The 22273-nt window shown below is 43.5% G+C and overlaps 1 protein-coding gene across 8 annotated transcripts in view; it reads left to right on the top strand.

Annotated features, from left to right (window-relative positions):
* DCAF5 (DDB1 and CUL4 associated factor 5) overlaps positions 1-22273 on the top strand; it is a 106747-nt gene that overhangs the window by 62129 nt on the left and 22345 nt on the right. For all 8 annotated transcript variants that reach the window (XM_070065145.2, XM_051826322.3, XM_089322171.1 and 5 more), the window contains exon 7: positions 17751-17817. In XM_070065145.2, coding sequence (XP_069921246.1) covers positions 17751-17817 — 67 coding nt within the window. The remainder of the gene's footprint in view (positions 1-17750; positions 17818-22273) is intronic.

The raw sequence follows: 22273 nt of genomic DNA, 5'->3' as shown, positions 1-22273 counted from the left end.
TGGCTTCAGCCTGGCCCAGTGCTGGCTGTTGTGACCATCTGGGGAGTGAACCACCAGATAGAAGGTCTCTCCCTCTTTCTCTGTAACTGTTTCAAAATATATAAGTAAAATCATCTTTTCTAAAAAAAGTTATTTCAAAGGCAGAGAGCGAGCGAGAGAGCACACTCCCATCTGCTGTCTCACTTCCCAATGGCCAGGATGGGGCCAGACTAAAGCTGGGAGCTGGGACCTTAACCCAAGTCTACCCCATGGATGGCAGAGACCCAGCTACTTGAACCATCTCCTTTGCCTCCCAGGGTCTGTGTTAGCAGGAAGCTGGAGTCAGGAGTAGAGCTGGGCGTCAGACCTCCCCTCTCTGATGAGAGACTTAGGCATTCTAACTGGTGTCGGGACCACTAGCTCCCTGTGCACTCCCAGCACAACAGACCTTTACATCTACATCGGAAAAGAGAAAACCTTAGTCTCTTACTAATGCTTAAGTTTTCTTATATCTTTGGACCTATCAAATGTGTCAAGTTGTGACATATAATTTTTACAGGCTGTACTCCACCTCTTTAGAGTTATTTTGGGGCCTAATACATAAAAGGAACAATTCTTTGGGAATCTGCCAACACCATATTTTTGAAGGAAGCTAGGATTTCTTTCTTTCTTTCTGTCTGTCTGTCTTTCTTTCTGTCTTTCTTTCTTTCTGTCTTTCTTTCTGTCTTTCTTTCTTTCTGCCTGTAGACTGAGGTTGCTAGAGGCTCCCTAAATGTTGTAGTTTAAGCATTGGCATATGTAGTAGGAACAGGATAAATACTAGTTAGAACTTAGCTGCATATACAAAGGTAAGAATATCCCTTTAAGTTTTCCAAGCTAGGAATTTCCCCTTTTATAAATAGAGACTGTATCTAAATTCAGAACTTATACTGAAGTTAAAATCCTAGGGCTTACTGAGCTGAGATTCACACTGCCGACCACTAGGTGGCCTCAGTTACATATTCATGAGCCATGTCTAAGAGACCACATAGTACCTGAGTGACTTTTTAAAAACATTTTTATTTATTTGTTTTCAATTTATTCGAAAGAGAGACACACAGAGAGACGGACACAGAGAGATCTTCCATCTGCTTGTTCACTTCCCAAATGCCTGCAATAGCCAGGGCTGGTCTAGGCCAAAGCCAGGAGCCTGGTGCTTTTTCTTGGTCTCCCACACGGGTGTCAGTGATACAAGTACTTGAGCCATCAGCTGCTGCCTCCCAGGGTGCACATTAGCAGGAAACTGGAATGGAAGCAGAGCAGCCAGGACTCAAATCTGACATTCCCAAATGAGGTGTGGGTACTCCAAGCAGCATGTTAACCACTGCACCAAGCGCCTTTCCAATGACTTGGTTTTAATTTTCATGTATGCTGCTTCAGGCCCTTTGTTTCTTGAGTGGGAAGAAGTAGTTTCTGGAGAATATCAGATTTACAAGAGAGCAGATAACTGCCTGTTACATGGAATGATTGGTTTAGCTTCATTTGGCTGTGGAAATGGGAACCAAGGCCCTCCTCACCACCCCTCTTTCTTATTTTTTCCTTTCCTCTTTCTATTGATTTGCTACCCTCTTTCAACCTCTTATGCATGTGATTCATAGTTCATGAGTAATAAGGAACATACAGTAAATGTAGTGGTCTTTTTGGCTTTATTGCCAGAAACACAGGGGTTGAGGGACAAGTGAAAGAAGTCAGGGAAATGGGTGTTCCTTCAGGTTGTGGATGGGAGCCTGAGCTTCATTGCACAGAGTGCCTGGAAGACGCCAAACAAAGGTCTCTAGCCAAAATGCCTGCACCTAGACCACGTTCCTTAGCCTTAGCACCACTCACATTTTGGCTGGATGACCCCGTGTCGTGTGGGACTTTCCTGTGCATTGTTGGTTGGTCAGCAGCTTCCCTGGCGCCACTAGATGCCAGGAATATCCTCAGTTGTCCTGTGGACAACCAAAAAAGTCTCCAGAAATGGCCGAATGTCCCCTGAGGGGAAACGTGTCCCAGGTAGAAGGTGTCTGATCTCAGTTGTCGTTACCCATTTTGCCCAGAAGCACCGGGGCAAGTATTGCCACAGGCAGGACCACACAAGGTGTTTTGTATTGGTCCTGTGTATGAACATTGAAGATGAAGTGATTTTTGTCTTTAATGTTATACATAATGATAAAAATATTGAGTGGCTTGATTTTCTCTATTCATATTTGACCAACTTATTATTTGTGGTTTTTGTCCTATGGGAGGAGTTTATGGGCATTATATTCTCTCTGACATACCACACTGCATTTTTCTTGGAATAAGTGGTTTTGGATGAAGGAGGATCAGTTATTAAGTCTTTTTTTTTGGGGGGGGGGGGGACAGGCAGCGTGTACAGTGAGAGAGAGACAGAGAGAAGGTCTTCTTTTTGCCGTTGGTTCACCCTCCAATGGCCGCCGCGGCCAGCGCGCTGTGGCCGGCGTATCGTGCTGATCCGAAGCCAGGAGCCAGGTGCTTCTCCTGGTCTCCCATGTGGGTGCAGGGCCCAAGCACTTGGGCCATCCTCCACTGCACTCCTGGGCTATAGCAGAGGGCTGGCCTGGAAGAGGGGCAACCAGGACAGAGTCCGGCGCCCCAACCGGGACTAGAACCCTGTGTGCTAGTGCCGCAAGGCGGAGGATTAGCCTATTGAGCCGCGGCGCCGGCCAGTTATTAAGTCTTAAAAGTCTGTTCTTAGTCCCCAGATGGATTATCATAGGCATATAATGTAGGGAATAGGAATTCAGAGATTTCTGTATATTTGTTTGTATGTTTTTCATTCCTTGGGGACTAAGAAATGTAGCTAAACTCATCATTGTCTTGTATCCAAATGCTGGCATGCAGTGAGAACACAATATTTATTGAAGTGAATCTTGAATACTTCAGTCAATGTATGGTATTAAGCTCCCTGGGCTTAAGGCATCTCTAACTGTAAATTAGGGTAGATACATATCATTTTTCCTACAGAAATTCCAGGGGGCTTTAGTGAGATGAATTAAATAATGGATTTACAGTGAAAGTAATCTAGTGGGCTTATGGCTTTTAAGTGTTAATACAAGAGGCCAGCCCTGTACATGTCCCAGCCCTGGAACATGTCTCTTAAAGGTGATTTACAGGCTGTGACTGCACACACAGGGCTAGAGCAGCAGCTACCACAGTCACAGTATGATCTGCAGAACTGGCATGTTGTATTCTCCGGTCTAGACAAGATCTTTTTGCCTGTTTCAAATTCCAGAGCCTACCCTTTCCTTATATTGATCATTATGTTTGACCTTGTTCCTGGGTGCCCTGAGAACTCCCCCAGCCTGAGACTGTGCTCTGGAACTCTTCATTTAGTCATAGCTTGGGTAACCATCCCAGAGAGGAATCTGAGAATTTCCATAATAGGAATGAACAAGGACAAGAAAAGCAGTCAGGGATCCTATCTATGCGAGACAAGTCTTCTGGCTTTTAATTACGATGAGATTAGTCAGTCCACACAAATGGACCTCGATACTGTGCCAGAGAGCCTGTACTTTTTTAAGATTATTCTAGGCTCAATAGGTAATTCATTAGCCTCAAAATGAAATTAACATTTCAAGGAATTGGATTCAGGGAATGAAGTGTGAAATATGCTAAGCCCAATTTGTGTCTTCCCCATGCTCATTGCCACCTTTGTAGATGAGTTCTAATTACAAGAGTATTAAAGATCATTTTGTACAAAGCTGACAAAAACCAGACAAAACTGAAACTAAGAAAGGCTAGTTTAGGCAAGTCACAAAATATACAACCTGCGCCAGAATGGAACCCAAATTTCTAGGCTCTCAGTATAAATATTTCATTTCACTCTATAAATGTTCATAACTTGATGCTAATAGGAACAAGACAGGCAGTGACAGTCAATGAATTGGGCTGAGAGTAACAATAGGAAGTGATGGGAACTGTGGTTAATTGGAAAAACCGATGTCCCATCTAAAAGGGCGGCTTCTGTTGAGTTCCAGCCCATTGTTGCCATGTGGGCCTTAGGTGGCCGGGGCCTTTGGTTTTTTTCAAGGCAACGTAGATTTTTTATGTGATGTCTCATGATTTTTAGTTATGCAACAAACCATACTTCACTGTATGAATGAAATAAATCTGCGCACCATACCTATTCTCAACAGCCACTAGTTTGAAACCTCTTTGTTTCTTTCAGCAGGATATTTTTTCTCCTGTTTGGTTCCATGGTCTGTGGGCCACTAAGTTGTGGATGAGTGGAGACAGATCCCTTCCTCCTGGCCCCTGCTGAGCTCCTTCTAACCTTGTGCCCATCCCCTCGATGCAGATGCTTTGCTGAGCACCTGCTGCGCCCCGGATGCTGTGGGAGACACTTTCTCATGATCTTGCCAGACAGTCCCCTCTCTGAGACTTTTATTCATTTTGTATGTACCATATGGCTTGTTTATTTCTAGTGTAATATTTTAATTGTTTGATTTTAATAACTCCTTCCATGAGATCAGATGATAGAATGACATCACTTTGGCTGGGTACCAATGGAAACAATTAGCTCCACTAAAGACTTCCGTGTTTTTTTTTTTTTTTAAGCCGGCCCACCTTCTGTTCTTACCTTATACTGAGGAATGTTACAGTAGAACCACATTCCTCTGGAGGCTGCCGGAAGCCCAGGCTCTCCCCCTTGCTTCTGCATTGTACTTGGAGTTTGGCTTTGTTCTCTCCTTGAAGCCTGCCTGCCTACATCGTGCCTTCTTACTTCTACACACTCCTCTGTGCCTTCAGTGAGCCAGGCTCTTAGCAGGGTTAAAAAAGAATGCCAGTGTTTCACCTGCTAGCTCTTCTGGGACACACTTGGAGGACAGCACTGGCTCTTGTCCCCACTCTTTTACAATTCCTTAAATGGCTCTTGTCCTAGGTTGTGAGTCCAGCAGAGTGTGTCAGCCTTCTGGGAAAAAAGTCTTTCAAGCTAACAGGCATGTGTGCCTGGAAATGGATAGCCTGGTCATTTGCAGATCTTCTCTGTGCCTGGCCTGCATAGCTCCTACATCTTCCTGAAAGAGAGATGGGGTGGGCAGAAAGTGTAATCAAGTTTCCCTAAGAAGCCTGAGCACTGGTGGTCCTGAGCAATGCAGTCTTACACAGGTTCTTCTTTTGAACTTGATAAATGGCAAGAACCGCCCCCTCCCCAAATTGTGATAATAAAAGCATCCTATCCCATTCCCTGGAGAAAAGAGCTGACTTGTACCTTGTGAATCCAATAAAATGGCTTGAATGCATGGCCTGGCCCCAGACATTACATCAGCACTCAGCCTCTCTGTGTTGATGTTATGTGGGTATAGCAGAGGTACAGGAATGCACCAGTAAGTGCTCTCCAGACGCGAACAACACCCAGTAAAGGTGTAGCTTTGCTCATCAAAGAACTCCGTGCCACCCTGATTAAGACCACCGGGGGTCTAGCACTCCATGTGTTCTTCCTGGTCTGAAATACAGATAGATACACCCACGCACACACATACTTTTTTTAAAGGAATAGATTTCTTTATTATTTTTTATTTTCATTTTATTTGAAAGAAAAACAGAAAAGAACAGAAAGAGAGAGAGAAAGAGAGCTCTATCCACTAATTCACTCCCTCCAAATACCTGCAACAGCCAGGGCCCAGCCAGGCTGACGTCGGGAGCACAGTATTCAGTTTGGGTCTCCCGCAGGTAAGGGAGCCATCACCTGCTGCCTCCCAGGATGCGTATTAGTAGGAAGCTGGATAAGAAACAAAGTAGCCAGGACTCGAACAGGTACTCTCATATGGGAATGGGGCAACTTGAAACCACTGTGCCACACACACCAACTCCAGATACACTTTTTTTTTTATGGTGAAAAAACATATCTAGAATTAGCCAGACTCAGTTTAGGTGATGCCAGTTTTGTTGGCAACATCCAAAGCATCATAGTCAGGAGCCCGTCAAACATGCCTCCTTCTCTTGGTCAGGTCTGACCAGAGTATTGACCTTGCTGGGACATCGCCCTTGGCCACGTCAGTGTGTAGAGTTCCTTCACAGGCTGTTTGATCTGGTGCTCGCTGGCCTTGACATCCACTTGGAACTCAAGTGTGATGTTGTCTTCTGTGTTCTTCACAGCAGACAGTGGTCAGGGGGAGCTTGTTGATGGCACAGTGGTCAAGCTTGTTTTGCCTGGGGGCACTGTTCCCAGGAGGCCTAGTGTCTGGGCCGACAGAAAGTAGATGTGCGGATCCTTGTTTCAATTGTGGCTGTGGACACCTTTCAGCATGAGGCCTTTGCGTTCTCTTTGGCTTTAGGAAGGGCAGGAGCTTTCTGCTTTGCCTTTGGTGCCATCTTGGTGAAAATTCCAGGTACACTTTTTTTTTTTTTTTTTTGACAGGCAGAGTGGACAGTGAGAGAGAGAGACAGAGAGAAAGGTCTTCCTTTGCCGTTGGTTCACCCTCCAATGGCCGCCGCGGCCGGCGCACCGCGCTGATCCGATGGCAGGAGCCAGGAGCCAGGTGCTTTTCCTGGTCTCCCATGGGGTGCAGGGCCCAAGCACCTGGGCCATCCTCCACTGCACTCCCTGGCCACAGCAGAGGGCTGGCCTGGAAGAGGGGCAACCGGTACAGAATCCGGCGCCCCGACCGGGACTAGAACCCGGTGTGCCGGCGCCGCTAGGCAGAGGATTAGCCTAGTGAGCCGCGGCGCCGGCCAGGTACACTTTTAATGGGAGGAATATTCAGCTCTCTTGGATTCTTGGATTCCATACTTTGTTGTTACTGGTTTTTGTTGTTGTTGTTGTGGTTATTGTTTTTTTTTGGTTGGGCAGAGGGAGTTGTCTCCTTGCCTTTCTTTTATATCTTAAAACTTTGGTCCTTTAAAAACTTTTTTTTTTTAATTCTCTGATGTATTTTCTTTTCTTTTCTTTTTTTTTTTTTATTTGACAGAGACAGAGGGACAGAGAGAAAGGTCTTCCTTCTGTTGGTTCACCCCCCAAATGGCTGCCACGGCCCGAGCTACACTGATCCAAGCCAGGAGCCAGGTGCTTCTCCTGGTCTCCCATGCGGGTGCAGGCACCCAAGCACTTGGGCCATCCTCCACTGCCTTCCTGGGCCACAGCAGAGAGCTGGACTGGAAGAGGAGTAACCGGGACTAGAACCCGGTGGCCATATGGGATGCTGGCACCGCAGGCAGAGGATTAACCAAGTGAACCACAGCGCCAGCCCCTCTCTGATGTATTTTCTTTTCTTTTCTTTTCTTTTTTTTTTTTTTTTAAGATATATTTATTTATTTGAAAGTCAGAGTTATAAAGAGAAGCCAAGAGATTCCTCTGGGTCTGCCACACGGGTGCAGGGGCCAAGGGTTTGGGCCATCATCTACTGCTTTCCCAGGCTGTAGCAGAGAGCTGGATTGGAAGTGGAGCAGCTGGGTCTCAAATCAGCACCCATATGGGATGCCAGCACTGCAGGCAGTGGCTTTATCCGCTATGCCACAGCGCCAGCCCTGGTCCTTTAACTTCAGAAGCATTTTGCTATCCACTGTCATACCTGAATGCTCCCAGTGACTTTGGTTGTATGTAGTTGAGCAGATTTCATCACCGTGTGAAACTGAAGCCCACAGTAGTTTGAAATTACAGATTGAGTTGTTAGCTGAACCAAGACAGGACTTAGTCTCTTTCTTCCAATGGCACCCTCTTCCTCATAGTCACACTGCCACCTGTGGTACAGGAACTGAGTCATGATGCTATGGTCTTCCACAGACTGATGAGGAAGAGCTAAATGTAGATGTGTGGTGGAGGAATTCCTTGTATGCAAAATTTTAGGAGATTTTTATTTTATAAAGAGAAGGTAGACTAAAAATACCTCATTAAATCAGCCATTTTAAACTCTTTGTGAATCCTAGACCTCCGAAAATCTAAAAGCTATGCATACTCATCTCAGAAAAATGCATTTGGGACTGGCATTGTGACACAGTGGATTTAAACAACCATTTGCAAAGCCAGCATCCCACATCAGATGCAGTGAATCTCCGCTGCTCCACTTCTGATCCAGCTCCTTTCTGATACCTAGGAAGCAGCAAAAGATGGCCCAAGTACTTGGACCCCTGCTATCCACATGGGGGAGCTGAATGAAGTTCCAGGCTACTGGCTTCCACCTGGATAGTCCTGGCCATTTTGGCCTTTGGGGAGTGAACCAACAGGTGGAAGATCTCTCTGTCTGTCATCCTTTCAAATATATAAATAAATCTTTAAAAAATGCACATAGCCACATAATTTTGTATAAAATGATAAGGGATTTATGGGACTCCTGAAACCTAGAAATTCAGGTATTACCAATCCAGGGTTAAGATCATCTTTGAGTCCATTTACTGATGCTGTTTAGAACTTAGAAAAATTAACAGGTTTTGCAGTGTCTGCGAGTAGGACTTCTATATTTGGTCTGGTTGATAATTGTGGAGCTGTAAAAGAACACTAGACAACCTAGATTTCTTCTTAGGAACAAGTGGGATTGATGTGATCTGTTGACATGATATGACAGTTATCCTTGAATGCATAGTTCCTGCCTGGGAATCTGGGCCCCATTAGGGAATCCCAGGTAGATAGCAATGAAAAGGACCAGAATATAACCTTTCCTACCTTACCTGCCCTATTGGCCTCCTTAGACATTTAACTTTCAGTAACTCTGGCTTTTTTTTTTTTTTTTTTTTTTTTTTTAAGATTTATTTATTTAAAAAGCAGAGAGAAAGATCAGATGCTGGCACAGCAAGTGGAGGCTTACACATATTGCTCCTCAGTGCCGGCCCCAACTGTTCCCCTGTGCGGGTGTCTTCCAATTTTAGAGAAAAAGGAAGCTCGTGTTCACCCCTCAGACTGTTTGGAGCTTTGCTTGACTGAAAGCTTACAAACATACTCACCTGTGGACTGCAGGGAGCAATGCCTTCTGCCCTCTTCCCAATTCTCACATACAATGAGCAAGGCTCAGAAAGGGGAGATTGAATGATGGACGCCTTTTGGTTGGTGGCCACCTATTTTGCATAGGCTTCCAAAAGGTTTTGCCAAATAAAGATTCATCTTTAAGTAATACAGGTACTTTGTTACAGGCAGCTGCTGGACAAAATTTCTTTGCTACTGGTTATTTGACTTATTAGCTGCTTTTATGAATATTTTTATTAATAGAATTTTCCTACTTAAACACTAAAGATTGGTTATTAAAGGATTCTCAGATCCTAATGGAGCTGAAATGGTAAATGGGCAAAAGAAACAAGAATATTGTGACCTCACATGCACAAATAGGAATAATTTAATCTAGGGCCATGCATATTTGTATGCTTGTATTGGAAGCCAATGGAATTCTATTTCTCCTACCATAAATAAGTCCTTTTGCAAAGAACATGTGCTGTAACTGCTTTGAATGGTATTCGTGGCAGGCAGAGTGTAAATGAGATGATCAAAAGTGTATTATATGCCGATTAGCAAGCGTCTTTCTGGAGAGCAGACCACAAGGTGGTTCAGTCGTGTTGTCTTCCCTTCTGACATGAGATGGGGAGCGGAGAATGAGAGCGGTGTTTGACTTGAGTGTTAAAATGGCAGTCTCTCTGCTGTTGCTGATGGCTAGAGAGCCTTCTGGTTTCTCTGTCCTAGTCAATACAGTTAATTAGACAGGCATCGCCATTTACTGGAGAATAAAATTAATCAATTACCATGGAAGCAGCCTTTGGAAAGAGCTGTGTAAGTTGATCAGTACTCAGTGAATAGCCACTGATTGATGTGTTTCCTTCTCCATCAGCAGATGTTGGGGAATCAAATGCTGTGCGGGACCTGCACACACACACTCTGTTGAGAAAGCCGTGAGAGGTTTTTCTGTTAGCAAAGGGCCCAGGCAGATGCTGGGTTATTCTTGGATTATTTCATGTGGATGGCTTGTCTTTCTGCTTTCCAGAACTTTTTCTTCTTTTTAACTTGGCTTTTTGGGGATGGGACATTTTTTGTTTATATTTATATTTGAAACCCTATTAGATCTTAGAAGATAAATGGCTGCGAGTTATCTGATTCCAAATCAGTCCTTTCTTTAATTTGTTTAACCATTAAGATTTAAGTAAAGGTATTAAATGATTTTTTCCATGAAAGTTTCTATTTTTTTCCATGAAGTTTCTATTTCCATGAAAGTTTTGCTGCGGCCAGCCATGTTTAGATCCTTTTTTTGAAACTTCAAGTCACTAAAAATTTCTTAAGACTTGGGTGACTCTACAAGGGAGGACTATTTAAAGGCATGGCCATCTCTGGGTATTCGGCTAGCAAAACATCTTATAAATAGAAAAAGATTTTTTTAGAGAATATGTGTAATTTAAGAGATGGAAAAGAGGGCAGAATTTCTTGGCGGGGTTGCTGGGCATTGTAGTAGTACCAGAGAATATGGAGTATAATGTAAGTGGCTTGTTTTCTGTAAAGGTTAATGAAGGGACACAGGAAATGTTGGCAAATGAGACCATGGCAGAGCACTATTGTGCTCTTTTCTTCAGTGTTAGAGGTGGCAGTCACGGTGGGATTCCTTCTGTGTTGAGAAAGAGCAGTTGCTGATCTGTCCTCATCCTCGAGCAAGTTAATGCCTCCATACTTTGAGCAGGTTAGATACAGTCCTGCCATGCACTGTGTCTGGGCTGCGTTCAGGTCATATACGGGTTGCCCTTTTACCCCAGTATGAATAAACAGAGGCATGGGTCTGACTGTGGCCAGCTGTTAACCCTTGTGGACAGTTGAGAAGAATTATGGAACAACTCATGCTCATTTTTGCAATGCTATCATCTCTCTTAAAAAACAAACAAATTAAGTTCCACTCTCTGATCTGCAGTAGTCTATGTGTCTTATTCTACTTCCCCTTCAACTCAGCATTTTGGGAAATGGGGCCTTGTTGCTTAGATAACAGAGTACTTAAAACATTCTTTTCCCTCCTTTGGAGTCCTGAGTCCTTCCCGACTCTCCTTAGAAGGATACAAGGTAAAGACTCACATGAAGTGAGTTTTTAGTTTGTGGTTTACTCTGCTGACTATTTAGAACGAGGCAAAATAAAAACTTATAAAAGGCAATGAATTCTTCATATTCATGTCCTTTCTTGGCCACAAAATAACCTCTACCTTATCTTGTTTCTGCCTTTCTAAAACTGAGGAGTAAGCTTAAGTTTTTTTCAAAGTGGTGCTTTTTTTTTTCTTATTTATTTACTTATTTGAGAGAAAGAGAACACACACTTCCATCCACTAGTTTACTCCCCAAATGCCCACAGTGGCTCGGGCTGGGCATTTGTCTCCCACAGTAGTGGCAGGGACCCAAGTACTTGAGCCATCACCTGCTGCCTCCCAGGGTGCACATTCACAGGAAGCTGGACTCAGAACAGAGCTGGAACTAAAACCCAGGCACGCTAATAAGGGACCCAGGTGCCCAACCTTGTCTTCATAGCTAGGCCAAATGCCCAACCACCAGTGGAGTTTTAAATGTGAATGCTGGTCCTGAAGTCCTACCTCACAAAAGGAAATGAGACATGTTAAGCAGAGGTATTTGTGGTAACCATTTTTTCTGTTGTTTCTGTAGCTTGCCTATTCATAGCCAGAGGCCCCCAGTCAGCTCCATTCCCAAAACACCAGAATCGCTGGGCAGGAATGCACAGATGCTATTTGAAACTAGATATATCGAGGTAGAAAGGAAAAGAGAGAGAGAGAGAGAAACCTACGCTTCTAGTTTCACTACTTGAGTTAAAGTTCAATTTTATGGTAAATTCAAATAATTGTGTTTCATAAATTATTATACATTTTGGGTCTATTTGGTTTTATTGGCATTGGCCTTTTGGTCTCTGGTGTTTTTTGTTGATTTTTCCTTGGATCCTGCAGCAAATATTTGTGATTGGCCCACCAAGACTTGCAGTGTCCTGCTGGTCCTCTTGATAACTCACCATCCTGCCCAAGTCCAGGAGGCAGTGACTCTGGCAATACAGCTTTATTTATTTATAAGATTTATTTATTTTTTATTTTATTTTATTTGAAAGGGTGACAGAGATCTCCCATACAGAGGCCCACTCTCCAATGGCTGCAACAGCTGGAACTGGGCTAGGCTGAAGCTGGGAGCTTAGAACTCCATCAGAGCCTTCTGTACCCGGTGGCAGAGGCCCAAGTACATGGGCCATCTTTTGCTGCTTTCCCAGGTGTATTAGCAGGGAGTTGGCTGGGAAGTGGAGCAGCTGGGACCCAAACTAGTGCTCTGATAAATGATACAGGCATCACAGGCAGCAGCTTAACTCACTGTGCCAGAAAACCAGCCCCTGCAACAGAGGTTTAGAAGAATCTTTCCAACTGCTCTGATAATCTCAAGTGTATCCTTGGACCCAACCCACTTGAACTAGTCTCTGTTTCCACATAGCCTTAAAAGGGGGCAGCAGGTTAAGCCACCTCCTGCGGTGCTGGCATTCCATTTGGGTGATGGTCTGCAGTCCTGACTGCTACACTTCTGATCCAGCTCTCTGCTAATGGCCTGGGAAGGGCAGTGGAGGATGGCACAAGAGCTTGGACCCCTACCACCTATGTAGGAGATGCAGAGGAAGCCCCTGGCTCCTGGCAAAGGCCTGGCCCAGCCCTGGCCACTGGGGCCATTTGGGGAGTGAACCAGCAGATGGAAGACCTCTCTCTCTCTCTCCCTCTCCCTCTCCTCTCTCTATGTAACTCTGACTTTCAAATAAATAAATAAATCTTAAAAAGAGGAAGAAGACAAAGGAAGTTAATAGCTACCTTGTATTTTCAAATAGCACAGCACTCTGTTCTCCCTTCTGGAACACCTTTTTCCCGGACATCCGCATAACCTGCTCCTTCATTTCCTCCTGGACTTTGCTCAAAATGCCATTTCATCAGAGGGGCCTTCTCTGACCACCGTATCAAAAGCAGAAACCAACCATTGGCCCTCCCTCACCAGTACTCTGTGTATGCCCTAACCTACTGTTTCATTATTTTCTTTAGCACTTACCATCACTAGGTACATACACACACACACACACACACACACACAAACTTTCTTTTTTAAACTTTTTGACCCTCAGGAACTTCAGAACATTGGAATAAGTAGAATTAAAGGATTATTTTGGTACAAAGAAAATTTTAAATCTATGCATATGTGACATTTTTTAAAAGTCATAGAAAGTATGCATTATTGAAAAAACTATGGATTTCAAAAAATTTTTTACACCAAAATAAACTTAACCTTCGATTCTATTTATCCACAAACTTTATTTTATTTTATTTTAAGATTCATTTACTTGAAAGGCAGAATGACAGAAAGATCTTTCATCTGCTGGTTTCACTCCCCAGATGGCCACAATAGCTGGGACTGGGCCAGGCTGAAACCAGGAACCAGGAGCTTCATCTGGGTCTCCCACGTGGGTAACAGGAACCCAAACATTTGGGCCATCTTCTGCTGCTTTCCCCATGCCACTGACAGGGAGCTGGACCCAGAAGTGGAGCAGCCGGAACTCAAGCTGGCGCCCATATGGGAAGCCAGCATCATAGCAGCGGCTCTACCTGCTGCACCATAACTCCGGTCCCATTTTTTTTAAAGTACCTCATATGCATCTAATTTCTTTTCCCACCATGTGGAATGTAAGCTTCGTGAGGACAAGGACAGTTTCTTGGTCAGCTCTGCATTCCCTTCCCTGGAACACTGCCCGCCTCTTAGCAGACATTCAGTAAATATTTGTTTAATGAATAAAGAATGAACTCCTTTTTATTTCAGTCTCAAAGTCAGCAGTGTCCCAGGCAGCCAGATTTTAATGTTGGACGAGGTCCAGCAGACAAGCATGAAATGAAATGCCATAAATGAATTCCTTAGAGGTGCTCTGTGGTTCCGGTGTGTGTGAATACTTAAAAACAGCTGGCTAGACGTCAGTGGGTCAGGACCCCTCTCCTTGGCAATCCCCCGGGGCTGCTCCCTTGTCAGGGCGTGGAAGAGCAGTTCTAAGAGAAAGAGAGCAGGAGTGGCCCTTAGGCCTGCCCTAGAGGAAGGCTTGCATTCTACGCATGTTCTGCATAGTTACCAGCTGTCCCATCCATTCCAGTGGGCTGGACTCCGGAGTTTTCTTCCTTCTAAGGCAGGCTCTGAGTCAGCATTCTGCGCGGAGTCTCCTTTTCCTTTTTCATGTCTTCGCCCCAGCGCACAGCTGAGCAAGTTGGGAAGCACTGATCCTTCACAATGAGTGAAACCTCTGAGAAGCTCGGCTGCGGGAGTGCTCTTTTTTAATATGTATTTTTGTTTGTTGAGCTTGTAGAGGTGGGAGGGGAGCAGGCATGTCTCGGGCATTCTCCATGAAGTCGATAGCCTCTTGTAAATGCAAAGCGTGATGAGCCATTGAGGAAGAAACAAATTGTAGATTGTACATTTGATCTGTCCCCCTCCCTCTTTGTCTTACTTTGCATTCAAGTAGTTGATTCAGAAATGCAGAAAACAATAGCAGAGGAGGAGAGAAGTGAGGGGGAGAGAGGAGAGTGATGGAGGAGCTGGCTTCGGCCTCAGGTGATAGAGTTTGATCCTGTAGGGTGGGGAAAGGATATGGAGGATACACATCTGAGTTACTGTTCTGGGGAGGAGGAAACATGGATACTGATGTAGCAATCCCTCCAGTCCTTGGTTGAGGGCTGCTCCTGTGGTGGGTTCACTCCCAGAGCAGCCTGCAGGCAAACATGTGGACACTGGCAGCTGGAGATCAGGCAAAGCATCCCCAAAGCAGTGAGGCCTGAGGAACACGGGCAGAACACCAAAGAGAAAGCTGCGCCGTGCTTCCTGTTTCTGCTGTGTTGTAGACTCCGTGAATGCCACTGTTTGGCTTTTGTGCCTTCCATCCCTTCACCTTTTAAACCACATCTTTCCTTAAGGTTGGCTCAGTGCTCAAATCTTGATGTGTCTGTGAATCACTAGCCGCCTTATTTCTCATGAAGACACCTAGCAATTTCGACTTCACAGACTGGTACCTGTGTTGTATTTTCTAATAGATGTATGCTTCTTGGGAAACCCAGGTTTTACCTTCCACATCTCTGTAAGCACCGAGTGCCTGACATGTAAGTTCTCCATCAGTGTGTAATGAATAAGCCTTTCCCCATAACCCTGTGGGTTATTTTGTGAAACAGGCTTGGGCTCCTGAATACGAGCTGCGTAACTTTAGCCAGAGTATCTTTCGTGGGCTCCAGGAAGTGACAGGGGGGCCTCTAAAGTCAGGACAAAGAGGGAGAATTTTTAAGAAACATTCCTGAAGTGTAAAGACGAACAGTGGTCTATGTTCACTTTGTTGTGCAGCCATTATTGCCAGCATCCATTTCCAGCACCTTCTCAACATTTCAGACTCAAATTCTGTATCACTACATAATAACTCCTTGTTGCTTCGCCTTGCAAGCCCTGACAACCAGGTTCTAGATTATTTCTGTGCTCTGACTACTCTAGGTACTGCTAGGTTGGTTTCTGTCGCTACTGTTAAGGAAAGTTTATATTTGAATTGTAACAGGAATGAGATGAATAAATGTCCTTGTCTTGAGCATTCTGTGTAGTCATTTTTCAGGTCACTTAGGCTGGCAGCATAGGGACGCTCAGGTCTGATTTGGCTCCCACCCGTTCCTTCATGGAGTAGTTGAATAATATTAAATAAGCCTCCTGGAAGAACCAGTCTAGTTCTCATTCTGCAGATGAGAAACTGAGCCTGCTGCTTTTTCCACTGTGCCCTGGGCAGTCACCTCGCCCTTAGGGAGAGCATTTGCTTTACTTCTATATCTGCCTGCCTTTGCCTCTTTCCTCCTGTTCCAAGTGATTTGAACTAAGCTGATTTTTGAAAGACTTGCAAAGTATTTAGTAAAATATAAGGGCACTCACAATCCTTAGAAAAATCGAACTAAAAGACAAGTTTAGGGGCTGGTGCTGTGGTGTATGGTTGAAGCTGCCATTCCATATGGAATCCCATATGGGCACAGATTCAAGTCCCGACTGCCCCCACTTCCAGTCCATCTCCCTGCTGCTGTGCCTAAGAAGGCAGCGGAGGATGGCCTAAATCCTTGGGCCTCTGCACATATGTTGGAGACCCAGATGAAGCTTCTGGCTCCTGGCTTTGGATTGGCCCATTTCTAACCATCACGGCCATTTAGGGAGTGAACCAAGAGAAGATTTCTCTCTGTCTCTCTATTCCCCCACCCCCACCCCGTAACTCTGCCTTTCAAATAAATAAATAGATTTTTTTAAAAGATAAGTTGATTTTGGTACAAAAATGTTTTGAAATCCATTTGTATTTTTTTTCATAATACACATTTTCCACGAACCTTTTGGATGTTAGGCATGAGATTGTAGGTATGCTGGACTTAACACTTTTTTAGAATTGTTCATAGTATCATTTTCAAGTTAAATTTTTTGGAAGTGTAGGCTTTTCTTTTTGTAGGAAAATAAGCAGATGGAACAAAAAGGGAGTAATCCTGACCTCAATTTAAAGTAAAACACTTTTGTTAATCTTCAGAAATCAATGAGCTCTTAGTGTGTTCACTTGTTGCTGTTAGATGGTGTTAGACAGTGCTTTTATGAGTCCAAATTAAGAGTAGATCTGGCTTCGTGTCCTCCCTTTAGAGATCAAGCAATTTGAAGTCGCCACATAAAGGAAGATTGCTTATGTCCTTGGCACTAGCTCGTGGCTGGGTTGGCAGTGGTTTCCTGCTCAAAGATGAGAGTTGGCAGCAGGAAGTTGAGGATGCTTAGCCTTGTGTGAAGGTGTCTGAGAAGCCCCTAGTTCTTACTTTCCACTCTAAATTAAAAAAAAAAAAATTACAACTGAGTGGCATTAAGGACATTCACAACCACCATCTATCTCTAGTACTTTTTCATCAAATTTGAACTCAATGAATAATAACTCCATCCTCCTTTCTCCCGAGCCTCCCACAGCCACTGTTCTACTTTCTGCCTCTATGAATTTCACTACTCTTACGTAGTGTAGGAGTACGTATACTCTTACGTATACTCTGTATAATGTCCTTAGGTTCTTCCATGTTGTAACAAACATATGGCAGGGTTTCTTTCCTTTAAAGACTGAATAATATTCCAGTGTATGTGTTATCACATTTTGTGTTGATGGACATTTGTATTTGTGGTCCTTACGAACAATACTGTAGTAAACGTGGGTGTATTGCTGAGTTTTAGAGTCTGTGCTTTCAGTTCTTGGATGTATACCCTAGGATCGGAATTGCTGGATCAGAGGGCGTCAGACGAGTTTTCCACGGGGACTACACAGGGCTGGTACATTCCTACCAGCAGTGCACAGAGCTCCGTTTTCTCCACATCCTCACCAATGCTTGTTTGTGTTCTTTGGCAGTAGCCATCCTGATACGTGTGAAGTGACATTTCATTGTGGTTTTAATTTACACTTCTCTAATTATTAGTGATATCGAATTGTTTTCCCTGTACTTTTTGACTATTTATATGTCTTCTTTTGGGAAACGTCTGTTCAAGTCTTTTGCTCATTTTTCAATTTGGTTATTTTTTTTTGAGTTTTATCCAACTCAACAAATTTTGGTTGTATTTTTAGCAGATATTTGCTCTGTGGTGTCCCTTATATGTATATGCCCATCTGTCTTGTTTATCTGTTTCTTTGTATGTCTCTCTGCATGGCTACATATGTAAGTCTGTATATGTTTGTGTTATATACAGTTATCATATATAATTGGATAATTATGTCCTCAGTATAAAAGTAATAATAAGAGTATATTTGTCCCAACAGTATATCCTCTCAGGCTCTGATGACTTCAACCTGTACATGTGGAGAATCCCTGCAGATCCAGAAGCAGGTGAGTGTCGCCACAGAGTGAACCCTTCTGTTGTGGCTCTATTGACTTTTGGTGTGTGCTGTGCCCTGAGATCACACATCTGTAACAACACAGGAAGATATTTCTCTCTCTCTTTTTTTTTAAGATGTATTTATCTATTTGAAAGTTAGAGTTATGCAGAGAGAGAGAGAGAGAGAGAGAGAGAGGTCTTCCATCCGCTGGCCCACTCCCCAACTGGCTGCAAAGGCCAGAACTGTGCTGATCAGTTTGTCAGAAAGTGACCAAAGGAAATTTTAAAATAAAAATTAGGGTCAAGTATTTGATTGTGAATACCCACACCCCATATCAGACTGACTCTGTTAAAATCCTGAGGCTCTGCTCATTTGCAGCTTCCTGCAAATGTGCACCCTGGGAGGCAACAGTTAATGGCTCAAGTACTTGGGTCCCTGCCACTCATGTAAGAGGCCCAGAATGAGTTCCCAGTTCCTAAATTGGGTCTGGTCTACCCCTGGCTGTTGCAGGCATTTGGGGAGTGAACCAATGGATAGGAGTTTCTCTCTCTCTCTCTCTCTGCCCGTCTTTTAAATAAAATAAATACATAAATAAAAATTTTAAAATTAGAAGCCAGATTTTAACTGTCTCTCAAAGATACCCTATTCTGATATAAACAGTGCTTAAATTTTTTTCCTCCTGAAACTTTTGGTAGGCCTCATGGATCTTTGTGTTTTTTTTATTTCCTCTCTCTTCCTGTTTCACACCTGAAATATTTCTGTCTTCTTTTATGTGCTTTTCTTTCATTATCCATCTCTATGTTCCTGCTCATTACTCTACAAACAGTTGTTAGGGCCTCCTCTTGTCCTCTGGCCTCCCTGGTGATGTTAACCTCCCTGGTGATGGCGTTCTTTGTTGATGGATAGGTATGTTCCCTGGAGCTTTGCCGAGCCCAGATGTCAAAAAAAATGAGAGGTGTTTCTGCATTTACTCTAGATATATTCTGAGAAGAGCCTGTACTTCCCATAAATTTGGATCTAAGCCATCTGAACTTCCAAACAGCATGGACCGTTCTTCATTCTTGATAACAGTGTCTTCACGGGCTCAGTGAGCATTACCTGCTGGGGAGAAAAATGGCTGTCCTTTATGTTTAGAGACGGCTCAGTGCAGCCAGCTGCTCCAGGTGATTCGTGACTTCAAACTGGAAAATGGCCATTAGGAAAATAATAGAGCACTGTGCCAAGTGTATTACACAAATCTGCCTATTGCTCAGAGTTTAGGGGAAGCTTTCAACTTTGCCTGTTGCTGAATTAACAGTATTGTTAAACATCTGCCTTTCAAAACCTGGTGAAGTCCATTTTCAGCTTAACTATCCAGTTGCTGTGGTCTGGTTGCCAACAAGTTGGGAAAAGGCTTTTCCTGTTCTAGTATTTGAAAGCGTAAGTGAAGCAGTTACCTCTGAAGCACAGCCTATGGGATGGCAGCGGTCTACGGAATGAAAGAGATGTTCTAGCTGGAGGTCATTCTGGATTAACTCTCCAGCCCCTGTGCGTCCTAGATTGATTAGCTGAGAAATGATCTTTGGCCTTAACTGTATCATTTACCTGATCTTGGAAAGCTTTTAATTAAGTCAGTGTGACTTTCAAAAAGAAAGTGATTAATCCCCTCCCATCCCCTCCCATCCCCTTTCCCCCTAGACGAAGACCATTCTCTCAAACCTTTTTCATGTGTGTATACAGAAAGAATGGAAAAGAGTTGGCAGTAATGTTTTAGGGTTTTCTTTTTTCCCTCTCCTTGCTAATTTTGGTACTGACTTAGAGTATGGACCACCTAGTTTACCAGGGCTACTTACTATAATAAAATACTACAGGGTGAGCAGCTTAAACAAGAGAAGTGCGCTTTCCCACGGCTCTGGAAGCTAGAAGTCCGATTAAATCTCCAGCAGCTTTCTTTCCTCCGGAGCCTCTCCTTGCCTTGCAGATGTCTGCCTCCTCGCTGTGTCCTCACTGTTCTCTGTAAGCGTGCATCCCCAGTATCCCTTCCTCTTCTTAACACTCATGGCCACTCCTGCATGCTCTCTGGAGATAGTGCCCGCAAGTCTGTGTAGTAGTTCCTCAGAGAAATGATGTCAGTTTCTTTGCTGTACTGACTTCCCTCTGAATTTGTTTGATCTCCTATTTAAGGATTAACTGAATAAATTCAGCCAAAGTAGTCTGACGAGGCCAGTGGAAAATCCTGGGCTTCTTGATTCCATCACATAAGCTGTTCTGGAGGCCACAGAACCCATGATCTGCTTATGCCCAGGCTTGGCTAGAAGCCCCATCGTTTCCACAGGGGCTGTGGTCTAACCTGGGTCCCTCGCCTTTACTTTACACTTGGGTTTCTTTGCACACAAGGAGAGTTGTGTTGGGTTCCTTAACTGGTAGTCGAGGAGTCTGTTTTCTCTGAATCACTCTTCAGCGTTACATCATCAGTCACAGCAAGTCTGTTTGATCAGCATCTTGCTCTGCATATAACTAAAGCAATTTATTTTCTTGAAATGTTTGTTTATTTTCATCTACTTGAAAGACAGGACTAGAGATAGAGAAAAAGAGATTGTCCATTCATTGGTTCATTCCCCCAATAGCCAGGGTTGGGCCAGCTGAAGTTAGGAGCCAGGAGCTACAACTATGTCTCCTATTTGGGTAGAAGGAACCTAAACACATAAGCCATCATCTGCTGCCTCCCGGGTTTATTAGCGGGAAGCTGGATCAGGAGAGGAGGAGCTGATGTTTGCACCAGCACTCCAGCACAGGACGCAGCGACCCTAGCTGCAGCTTCACTTGCTGCACTGCAGCGCCTGCCTGAGCCTCGCCTGTCTGGGGACAGCTTTCCCGCCTCTGTTCTGCCAGAACCACCCACTTTCTTTTTTCCCCCTTTGTTGATGAATCTTTCCATTTCCTTTCTATTCTTCCTTCTTGTTCTTTTTTCTCTACTTCTACTATTTTTTATAGTTAAATACTTCTCATAATTTTATGAAATTTCTTTTTTCCTCCTTTCCTATTCTATAATTAAATACTTCTTTTTTTCAAAGTTATACATGTATACAATTTTAAATCAATATAGATCTTGTTTTTTTTTTTTAAAGAAAAAACACATGATTGTATCATATCTCTCCCTATAATGTGCTAATAATATTACTGAATTCTCAACTTTGTATGTTTTGATTGACTTTCTACTATTAAAATCAGTCAATTTCCAAAAAGAGGCATCTTCAATCTCCTAGTTAGAGGGCATTTTGCCTGCACTTAAGCTGAGGCTCTAAGAATTAAATAAAGGAATCTGATGTACATATTTTTATTAAACCTCTCCACCAGCTGTTCTCATGTCCCCAGTCTGAGACTTCTTTTTTATTTATTTTTATATTTATTTATTTAAAAAGATTTCATTTTATTGTTTGACCCAATCTGAAACTTTTTTAAGTCAACTGCACTTGGCAACTCCCAGGCCTCTACTTGTGTCGGGAAAGGGCACTCAGGGGAGTGTGATGGTTCATTGTTCTTTCACCGTGTTTTGGATACACTGCTTTTAGCCCACTTTTCAACTGGCTTCAGGAATACTTAGCACCTCTCATTTTTATATGGGATATCTGTATTTTTAAATATTGGCAGTTAATTCACAGATAAAAAAAAAAAAGACCAAAAAGGTTCTGCCATCCAAAGATGTATCCCTTGGGTTCCAGGTGTGAATGCTTGGATGCAGAAATCCTGTTAGGAGGCCTCTCATCCAGTCTCTTGCCTTGCTGGCTTACACAGGGCCCTTACATGCTCTCTCACTGTGCAGACTTTTTGAATACAAGACACTAAGGCAAGCTACACAGGGAAGCCGACTTGCTGTTCTATACCTTCATGTCATAGTCAAAACTTGACTTTCGATGACAAGCAGTCAGCACTTATTGAATGCCTGCTGTGTGCTTTTCCGTATGTGCCAAATGCTGAGAGAACCGGATGGAGATCCGTGCTGAGTGTGGGCCAAAGGCAAGGGCATGTTGCTCTCCATTGTCCTGCTTGGAAACTGCCAGTTCCTCTTAATGCTGTACAAACTCCGCACAGATGAAAGTTATTTACTGTGTGAAAGTATACTGACTTAATGAATTGGCTGCACAAGTCACAGACTTCCTAGTGAACTGAGATTGTTTTAAGATGTAAGACCTGTGTTTGCCAGAAAACTTGCTACGTGGCAAGATCAGGTCCACTTTTTTTAGTTGATGTCAAATAATAACTTGTTTCTGGAAATCACTTTAAAAATCAGAAGAAGGAATGAACTATGAATTTTGCTGTGTTAGAAAAAAACCCATCAGAATATTTTACACTGCTGAAGTAGGTAGGAAGGGTATCTGTTTTAATGTGCTGATGCTAAAGATAAAATAAGTAGACCAATAGTTACATTAGAAAGCCCAACTGGAATAGTGGAAGGAACGTCAGGCTTAGAATCATACCTGGGTTCA

Source organism: Oryctolagus cuniculus, chromosome 20 (assembly GCF_051225735.1).
Source record: "Oryctolagus cuniculus isolate XC-2025 breed Fujian yellow rabbit chromosome 20, ASM5122573v1, whole genome shotgun sequence".
NCBI classification, from domain to species: domain Eukaryota; kingdom Metazoa; phylum Chordata; class Mammalia; order Lagomorpha; family Leporidae; genus Oryctolagus; species Oryctolagus cuniculus.
Note: the sequence above shows the minus strand (reverse complement) of the source record. Positions and strands in the feature narration are given on the sequence as shown.